Genomic DNA, 10,923 nt, shown 5'->3' with positions numbered 1-10,923 from the left:
GAAACGAAGATTTAAACTCTTTCTGGTAAAAAAAGACCTTAGATGAATGTGTCTTTTTTATTTAATTTTATCATAGAGCTTTTTCTGTGGAAAAAAGATTGTTTTAAAGACAAATTTAGGAAGTACAAAATACTACAATTGTACGTCATATCACTAATATTTCCGAGTTTGTATGGTTTCAGATGATATTCGACTGAAAGAAATCGGTCTGTTTCTTAAAGGAGCACTAGCTACGATATATATACAAACATAAAGTATGATTTTTTTTTAGATTAATCATTAATTGAATTGGAATAATGAAATAATAATTTGCTTTTAGCAATCAATTTGCTTTAATTTTGTTGAAATAAGCGATTATACATAATTTTTGACGGATTCACTTGCAAGTGAATACGTCATCATCATTCTAACCGATATTCATGTGAACTCAATTTAACCCCCTAGCTAGAGACTGACAACGCATGCATTGTACGTGAACTGGTTATTTAAAGAAACAAAATGTCAACAATGAAAGTGAAACTACGGTAAATCATTTGATTACTAATTCGATCCACATAAATCATTCTTATACGGTTAAAAAACAATAAGAAACTTATATTTGTAATCTATAAATTCAAATCAAACAGACCTATAAAAATCCAATTGCACGTGCTGGTTTAACCTATTCATATCTTTATTTGTGTTTACATCGCTTATATGGTCATCTGAGGTCAAATCAATGGTTAATTAGATGGCATCTGGATTTTAATACACACGAAACGAACCTACATATCATCTACCCCATGCTCCGTAAACTGTTTATTTTAAACGTTTGATAGATTGGATAAATGTTTTACATTGTTATTAATCAAATGTGAGAATTTGAGTCAAATTGGTGACCATGAATTTGACAGCTAGTGCCCCTTTAAGTAGTATAGATATAGTTTTGATATTTGAACTTGTTTATTTGGAAAGTGTGAATTTTGGTTTCCTCGGTTTATTTACCTGTTTGTTGTTTTATTTGTATGGTTAGTAGAAGAGATTGCGACACCTAAGTTGCGACACCTAAGTACTTGTGATTTGTCAACAATTTCAACATTTTAAATCATCAGACAGTCAACCTATAACTTACTAAATAAAACACGACATAATTACATAAATATAAAAAAAATCTTTATTTCTTAAATCAATAAAACAATCTATAAATATATTTGATGACTAGAAATATAATGTTTGGCAGTGAAGGCAAGTTTAAACAATAGGTCATATAAAAGGTTATAGGAAATGGTCGATTTTACCATCGTTCCAGAATGAGTCGACATGATAACCTTTTGTAATGAAATCTCTTTTCCGGTTGACTGATTAGATCTGTCTTTGTCTTTTCCAGTAAAGTCTAATGGTATAATTCTTTCTTTTTACTCTATTTTGTTTATGCGCTTTACTTCCTACTCCATTGTCGAAACTCAGTAACGAAAAACAAGTCTTTTCTTGTTTGTTTCTAAACTTAAATTCCAGTGACAATTCTTTCAGGGTACATTTGATTGACAATTGTATTTTTAGAGTAAAATTTTCTGGATTTCAACTAGACTTAATCGAAGACGTGGATTTTTCATGGACGTATCATTTTACTCAATAAACGTCCGCGATTTATTCTCATATAATGAGTACACATATTATAACTCAACTAGTTAATATTTGATATATCTTCGGTATTTTCTGAAAAAGAAAAATTGCAAGCGTTCTTGTTAATTCTAATACAGAAAACCCACAAGCATACTTTTCTATTCGTGTACCCGAACTTGACGTCGATTAGTACAGCGACATGCTACAGCCACTGGTTCCCAAACTTCGCCATACTTGAAATAACCATTTACACAATCGGTAACACGAAGAACACGGCTGTAGTAATCTACAGTTTCACATCCAGCATATGAACTGTTTTGAAATGAGCCATATGAATTGAGCTCCAGGCACTTAGAACATTTACATCTAGCTTGGAGAATTACTTCTGGTATCCTATTATTGTCTACATCCAAGACAAAGTAATGCGGACACGATTCTTCTACATATTTATTTCTTGGGCATCTCCCTTCTTTTGGGTCATCACTAATGTTTCGTTTACGGATATATTTTTGTCCTTCATTGGTTGACCTTCGAAGAGTTTGTTGTGTAAGGTGTGTTAAAGATCCAAAACTATCATGTAACCTTCTCTTAAGTTTATGAAAGAACTCAGCTCGTATCCGTCTCATTGTTCGTCTACTTGGCCGGGAACATTTATTGATACTGGCACTTGTAACAATCATAATGTAGTCCAACAGTAAAATAAAAACAATTAATGTAGAAATCTGAAAAAAATAAACAAAAGATAAAGTTCGATCCTAATCACAAGCCAATGTGTTGAATTGTTAAAGTTAAAGAAATGGTGGCGTAAAGACACATAAATTATTTTAAAAGTTTTTGTGTACGATGTTAAAAAAAACATCTTCTCCAAACCATTCCCTCCTTTCCAATATTTATCATTCAGGTGTCCATTTCTGTTTCCCCCTTTCTTCAGTAGTTTTTGCTTATCACGGGTTTTTTTGTGCTCCAATTTCTCTTTTGATTCGGTGAAATTGTTTGTTACTAATAATGTAACTAAAATATAACCTCGGTTTTGAAAAAAAATCCTTCAAAGAAGCGGTATCTACGAAAGTGATGTTTTGGAGATAGATCGCGGTAATTTCAAATTATGAATAAAAACCATACATTTCATTTCAGGGCATCAAGTAACGTAATTCAGGTGGACAGAGTGTCACCATGGTAACAATATACATTTTTTAATACTTTTAATCTGCGTGAAAAACATTATGTGTTTTATCTTATTATGACAACTGTTTTAAATATATACAGAACATTTTATACAATTTAATTTGTTTTTCTAATATGACATATACGGGGAAAACACCAGATGACCTTTAAATACTTTCATAAAGGAATGTGATGATTATTTATTTATTTTGTTTTGAAGAAGGAATACTATGAATATAGTTTTTCTGTTTTATTGATAAATTTCTTTTATTAGTTTTCTTACATGTACAATAATAGTTTTCCGTGTATAATCACACACACACATTCTTGCTGGTCAGGAAAGGTTATGTAGCCTCGTACTGAACCAATATGTTAGTTTTTGCGTTTTAACTCATCTACAAGTAATATTGAATCCCTATTAATTTTATGCAACTTCTTTTTTTAATCTAAATTCGTCGGTCTACGACGGCTACAATAACCACGATTAAATGTTAAATTTTAATAATAAAAAGAAATTTAAAATAAAAGCCTTGATTACAGTTAAAAAAGAGTAATATGAATATGAACGAATTTTTAACGCAGTTTTTGTCGAGACGATATCATTTGACCTTCTTGGTAAAAAAAAAATGACCTCGAAGGGTCGTTAAGATTGGCTTTCTTTCGTATTCTATTTACAATTTGTACTAAATCGTGGGAAAAATTATTAACTATTTATTTTTTTTGAAAACCATAAATACTGCACATTAACTACACGAGAAGCGAAAAATAAATAATCACAAGAGTTAAAAGCAATTTTTTTTTATCTGTACGAAAGCCGAGAAGGCTCACCTTTATTAAAAAACATATTTCCGAATTCTGAATTCCGAATTCTGAATTCTGAATGCTGAATTTCGAATGTTGAATTCTGAATTCCGAATGTTGAATTCTGAATTATAGGTGAGCCTTATCGACTTTCACATATCTGCCTGTAACTCCGATAAGAAAAACCAGATTTTGTTGTATCTGCAGAATAGGGTTTAAAGTAAGTTCTTTCCATAAGAATTCATTCAAGATTATTTTTTTTCATTAATACCCAGCGCAGCGTCCACATTACAGTTATTCAATATACCAGGTATGATCGTGCTTACCTGTTGCAAACGAAGTCTCATTATTAAATGTTTACCTGTACTAAAGGTAGGTATCTATTTATATAACTCGTTGATATTGTACATCCTGATTTTCTTTTTTCTCATTTGACAAATGTTCGTCCATTGAAAGATAGTTGTTATGACCTGCCCGTTTTCCCCCAAATACTTATCATTGGCTCGTACCTTCCGCTACTTTTGAACAATTAATTTTTTTTTTAAATAGAGTAACAAATAAGTTATAATAAATAGATTTCGTACGTTAATCAAAAATGAAATAAATCAAATAGTTCGATGTTATTCCATCCCAGTAAGAAGCTTTGAGTATACTTAATTAATTGTTAATAGTAACCGAGAGATCTATATACATAAGTAATGAGATGTGGTATCATTGCATTCGAGTTCACAAACTGTCAGTTAATTCCCCCCCCCCTTTTTTTTCTATCTCTTAACAGACTTCAAATCAAAATGTCTTCACAAGTGCCTAAAAGCTTAACATCATGAATGCATACGTATTAATCGCTAACAAAATAGTTCCGCCTGTTAGATAATTTCATTTGTCAAATCCGTATATAGCAACCTACAATCTTAACCCATCTACCTCATGTTCTATAACTGTATAAACTATGATACAAGTTTTAGTGTACTCAGTGGCGGATCCAGAGGGGGGGTTCCGGGGGTGCGCACCCCCCCTTTATTTTTGCCGATCAATGCATTTGTATCGGGACATATGTTTTGCACCCCCCCCCCCCTTTTTGCCCTGGGTTAGCACCCCCCCCCCCTTTCGAAAATTCCTGCATCCGCCCCTGGTACTGGTGAGACTTTATTAATAAAGGTATACATTGATATTTGCTGTAGATCATATGGTTATTGTTCATATCAATATATGCACTTGTGTGTATTATTAGCTTTAAAATTGAAAAAGGAAATGGTGAATATGTCAAAGCGACAACAACCCGACCATAGAGCAGACAACAGCCGAGTTAAAGAAATGCTAAAGGCGAAGCTGAAGGTAATAGTTGGAAATGAAAAGACAGAGTTGCTTGTATCCTAATTGTCAGTGTGTTATTAAACATGAATTAACACATTTTTCAATATACATCATCTGGAGAAAAGGCAAGCACAGGATGCACATAAAGATGACATTTTGTTGTTCATATATTTTTTGAAAGTATCTTATTTATAGTAATCAGAATCAGGAGTTTTGTGTTAAAATTTCATTTCATATCATTGCGGCTTAGTAAAAAAATTATTACTGTGCACCAAAGTATACCGATAAATGACGAAGACGACTTACTACAATTTTGTTTTAGTTCTATTAAATTGTAACTGTGTATCATGATTTTCTTCTTTTTTTATACATAGCTCCTGATTAGAAATTCATTAATTTGAAAGCAGACTTCGAAAACGACGATTATTGAAACTTGCATTCATCAAAATCCCTTAAAATCCAAACAACATGAATATTCAATGATTTAATTTTTGTCCGATCAAAAAGAATTCTGAAAAGATCTTTTGAAGTATGGTTGCAACACAATTTACCTGGTAAGTAGTCTTTGAAAACTTTAACTGGCAGTTTATAGCATTTGGAAATATTAATTGACAATTAGTCTGTGAAAGGATTATGAAATAGAACAAATATAATACATTTATTATTATTTAAATAAACAATCTTGCTATAACAGACTGTAAGTTAGTGTGTTATTATACAGAAAAAAGCAGAATCACGATCGTCTAGTAATTTCTCAAAATGTGTGGTCTTCAGAAAAACTCGGAAAATGTTTTGCGCATGTAATAAGTATTTGTAACTCTCAATTGGTATAGTCTTTTTCAGACAATTTCGTAGAAATAGTTTAAATTTATTTGTCTATAATTAAAAAAAAAAAGGAAATACATATTACTGAAAACTCTTATATGTTTTATGAATCAATGGCATACTATTATTCTTTGCATTAGGATTAACATAAATAATGATAAATCTTCTATTTGTATCATAACCAGTCTTTAGCAATCGTTAATATCAAAATTGTGTTTGAGTCACATTGAATTTTGAAGCAGTCATTGCAGTCTGTGCTTCAGATCTTTTGCTAGAATATCTTTAAAAGTCCATATTTTAAAGCAGATTTATACGCCTTTCTATCTTAAGATGAAAAAGAGACAAACGGGATATTCAAACTGATAAGTCGAATGAATCTAAACTGACAATTTTACTGCAAAGGTTTAATTGGCAATGAACCAAATGCTATATCTAGTTCTTTGCCATGCAATCAGCTAACTATAGTACAAATAACAGGTACACAAATACACTTTTGCTTAGTATTGTTTTCAATTTTACATAAAAATGTAGATACTGCTGTTGGTAGACTTTAAGTCCCCGGGGTACAATCAGTTCAGTAGTCAAATTTATCGGTACTGACATGATTTATGTCAAACCTTTCTTTTACAAATTTGAAAAAAAATTGAAAAGACTACGGTTTATCCACTTTCGGGCAAAGTTGATCTTTGGTGGATTTGGCTATAAGTTGGGTTTCTTTTCTCTTTCATATAGATCTTAAAGCCCCAGTCCCTCTAGAACACGATCGCACCACGATTACCGCAATCTAAAATAAATTCCGATCGCTGTGATGTCGTGGTATAAGCGGCATGAAAAAGTAAATTGTCGTTGCTTACACGATGCTACTTCGTCCTCATTACGCTTCTACAATAATCCCGCTACGTTTAAAACATGTTCTCACCGCGCTTATTCTGTGACCTTGCTACGCTTATCAAGATCTTTCTACGCTCATAACGTTCTCACTGCGACCATACCACGAGTTCTCCGATTGCAACACGATCTTACCACGCTTCTACTGAGATTATAGATCGTTCTTACCACGATTAAACTACGTTCATACCGCGATCTTACACGTTCTCAGCAATAACGTCAACATCGTGTTCCAATCCTTCTATTTTTTATTAATACATAGATTTCTCAGAAACAATACAGACTAAGTCAGTCAAGCCACCAAAATCCGCTAAAACACGTGGGCATGGTGGTAGGGGTTGATATAGAGGTAGAAGGAGCTCTGATAGAAACGTATCCTGATCAACCAGAGATGTCGGACCGACAAATCCAACCTAAATTACAACCTATTGCTGGTCCATAAGGCTCAAATGACGATATTTTAGTGTACGATAGCAGAGATGACACAGATATGTTATTGATATAGGAAGATGTGGTATGAGTGCCAATGAGACAACTCTCCATTCAATTAAATAAAGATAGACAACAGTAGTATACCGCTGTTCAAAACTCATAAATCCATGGACAAAAAACAAAATCGGGGTAGCAAACTAAAACCGAGGGAAACGCATTAAATATAAGAGAACAACGACATAACACCGAAACGTAACACACACAGAAACGGACCAAGCATCAGACAAAACACCACGAGAATAAAAAATATAACATGAAAACCAAATACATGAATTTGGGATAGACAAGTACCGTGCCGCGTCTTATCTCAATATCTCAAAAATAAGAGAAAACACAAACGACTCAACGTTAAAATGCAACACACACATAAACGAACCATTATATAACAATGGCCATCTTCCTGACTTGGTACAGGACACTTTTAAAGGGGAATGAAAGTGGTGGGTTGAACCTGGTTTTGTGGCATGCCAAACCTCGCACTTTAATGGCAAAATTAAATATAACATTGAGATGACAACATAATATTACAGGACTACAATACAAATAAATAGGAGAACATATTAGACAAAGAAAAACATGATTAATAGATAACAAAAAGCATCAGGTTTACAATTCAATACGCCAAAAACGCGCCTTGTCCACACAAAAATTAACAGTGACGCCCAGATATAAAAGATCGAAAGTGAAAAAAGTACAAAGTTGTACAGCACTGAAAATCAAAAGTTGAAAAGGTTTCGCCAAATACGGCATTGTTTTTATGCCCGGGATAAGAACATTCTTATTATATAAAGGTTTCGCCAAATACGGCATTGTTTTTATGCCCGGGATAAGAACATTCTTATTATATAAAGGTTTCGCCAAATACGGCATTGTTTTTATGCCCGGGATAAGAACGTTCTTATTATATAAAGGTTTCGCCAAATACGGCATTGTTTTTATGCCCGGGATAAGAACATTCTTATTATATAAAGGTTTCGCCAAATACGGCATTGTTTATATGCCCGGGATAAGAACATTCTTATTATATAAAGGTTTCGCCAAATACGGCATTGTTTTTATGTCCGGGATAAGAACATTCTTATTATATAAAGGTTTCGCCAAATACGGCATTGTTTTTATGCCTGGGATAAGAACATTCTTATTATATAAAGGTTTCGCCAAATTCGGCATTGTTTTTATGCCCGGGATAAGAACATTCTTATTATATAAAGGTTTCGCTAAATACGGCATTGTTTTTATGCCCGGGATAAGAACATTCTTATTATATAAAGGTTTCGCTAAATACGGCATTGTTTTTATGCCCGGGATAAGAACATTCTTATTATATAAAGGTTTCGCCAAATACGGCATTGTTTTTATGCCTGGGATAAGAACATTCTTATTATATAAAGGTTTCGCCAAATACGGCATTGTTTTTATGCCCGGGATAAGAACATTCTTATTATATAAAGGTTTCGCCAAATACGGCATTGTTTTTATGCCCGTGATAAGAACATTCTTATTATATAAAGGTTTCGCCAAATACGGCATTGTTTTTATGCCTGGGATAAGAACATTCTTATTATATAAAGGTTTCGCCAAATACGGCATTGTTTTTATGCCCGGGATAAGAACATTCTTATTATATAAAGGTTTCGCCAAATACGGCATTGTTTTTATGCCCGTGATAAGAACATTCTTATTATATAAAGGTTTCGCCAAATACGGCATTGTTTTTATGCCCGGGATAAGAACATTCTTATTATATAAAGAATTCGCCAAATACGGCATTGTTTTTATGCCCGGGATAAGAACTAACAATTTATAAAAGTAAACCATTATAAGCCAAGTTTCTGCTTCCAAAACGGAGCCTTGGCTCACACCGAGCAGCAAGCTATAAAGTGCCCCCAAAATTACTAATGTAAAACCATTCAAACGGGAAAACTAACGGTCTAATCTATATAAAAACAAGACGTATTGTTGAGCCTTTAGAGAAAATGGACAAGAAGTCCTAATTACATACAGACAGATAAATCCTAGAGAGATTTAATATATTTTATGTAAAAATGACAATTATAATGGTGGTCGTAGTATGAATGTAGTGAGATCGTAAGAAAAGCGTGATGAGGACGACAAGGGCGTTCTACACTGCGACAGTCGTACTATGATCGTGAACAGCGTGGTATAGTCGTAGTGGAAGTGTAGTTGGTTCGCGGTGAGAACGTATTGGTCGTAGTGAGGTCGTAATAACGTCGCTGTGAGATTGTAGCGCAGTTTCTCCAAATAGAATCACGCTTTCGCTACGCTCTCGCTACGATGGTACAGCGACTTTTGCGATCTTAGTACGATCTTGGTGCGCTCTTAGTACGATCTTAGTGCGCTCTTATTACGCTTCTACTACGATCTGATTTCTCCACGACTGCACCACGATTGTTTTGAACATGTTCAAAGTTGCCCACGCTCATCACGTTTTAAAGAGCTCACCACGACCGTGATACGACCTTACTGCGATCTACACGATCGTACTTTGATCATCAAAAATTGCATTTCTTTCACAGATCGTAGTGCGATCGTGGCCTAGTGGGACTGCGGTATTAAAGAGGGACGCAAGATACCAAAGAGACAGTCAAACTCATAAATCGAAAACAAACTGACAACGCCATGACTTAAAATGAAAAAGACAAATAGATAAAAAAAATAGTACACATGACACAACATAGATAACTAAAACAAATAAGCAACAAGAACCCCACCAAAAACTAGGGATGATCTCAGGTGCTCCGGAAGGGTAAACATATCCTACTTCATATGTGGCACCCGTCGTATTGCTTATTTGATAAAAACCCGGTAAATAGTCTTATTCGATAGGTCACATTCATGAAAGGGAAGGGGATTGTAGTTACGACGTAAGGAACATATCCGATATCATTTGTGAAACGGTATTTTTAGTTCTGGTACCTATGATTAGTTTATCCATAACGGTCAACCTACTCGTGATGGCGTCCGTAAATCTTACGAAGGTGTTATTTCAGCTTCACCATTTGGTTTAATAGCTTCCTTGTGAGCATCAAATCTATCAAGAAAATCATGCTAGAAAATGCAAGCAAGGGAATATCGTATCAATTGGGAGATATATACCCCGTATGCAGGTGCGGCTGGAATGTTGCTACTTAGAAATGGAAAGCTGAAATCATCTCTTTTGTCGTAAAGTTTTGTTTTCAACCGACCCTCATTTTTAGGTGTAAGTCAAGATATGAGACCGACTTAACTGTATCTGTAGTATCCTGTATCTCTAGTTCGATGGGATAGATGCGTTCCTCATAGTTACCAAATTTTGAATTGTTTAGTGAAAGAACATCATCTATATAGCGGGGTAGAGTTAAAGGATGTTGCTAACTTCTTATCTTTCTTCCCAAGAAGTTCCTGTTTGAAGTCTCATAATCATAAAGCAACAAGTCGGAAAGAAGAGAGGCCAATTTTTTCTCATTGGAATGCCGATGAAAAACACGTCTTCCGAACGTAACAAATATGTTGTCAGTCAAGAAATCAAGCATCTTGATAATGTCAGTTTCAGAGAATTTTTTTGTTTGAATCAGAGTGATCCTTTACAAAGCAGGATTTATCCCTCCCTAAGACAAAATACTTGTATCTACGTTAGCCATTCTTTTTTATGAAACAAAGCAATACCAACTCTTGCAATTTGTCTTTTAGTTTGGAATGTGTAACATTATTCTTACATAGTACTTAACGTACTTTGATTTACGTTTGTTGAGTTACTTCCCTTTGGTATCAGTCTGAACCCCATACATTATTTTATATATTATTCGTGTGGAATACTAATGAACACCTGCTTCTTGT

General features: G+C 33.9%; 1 protein-coding gene across 1 annotated transcript; it reads right to left on the bottom strand.

Annotated features, from left to right (window-relative positions):
* Window positions 1-1,220: 1,220 nt before the first annotated feature.
* Window positions 1,221-3,914, bottom strand: LOC134681946 (uncharacterized). The gene is made up of 2 exons (XM_063541578.1): window positions 3,894-3,914; window positions 1,221-2,324 (listed from the first exon to the last, which is right to left on the bottom strand). The coding sequence occupies exons 1-2, from the start codon at window positions 3,912-3,914 to the stop codon at window positions 1,761-1,763; spliced, it is 585 nt and encodes a 194-aa protein (XP_063397648.1). The 3' UTR covers window positions 1,221-1,760.
* Between the last annotated feature and the right edge of the window lie 7,009 nt (window positions 3,915-10,923).

This window comes from Mytilus trossulus, chromosome 8, assembly GCF_036588685.1.
Source record: "Mytilus trossulus isolate FHL-02 chromosome 8, PNRI_Mtr1.1.1.hap1, whole genome shotgun sequence".
In the NCBI taxonomy this organism is placed as follows: Eukaryota; Metazoa; Mollusca; class Bivalvia; order Mytilida; family Mytilidae; genus Mytilus; species Mytilus trossulus.
The sequence above is the reverse complement of the archived record's forward strand: the minus strand, read 5'-3'. Positions and strand labels throughout refer to the sequence as shown.

Coding starts and splice junctions, on each gene's coding strand:
- LOC134681946 (XM_063541578.1), bottom strand. CDS start 3,914: ATGAGACTTCGTTTGCAACAG. Junction 2,325..3,893: donor TGAGACTTCGTTTGCAACAG/GTAAGCACGATC, acceptor TATTTTTTTCAG/ATTTCTACATTAATTGTTTT.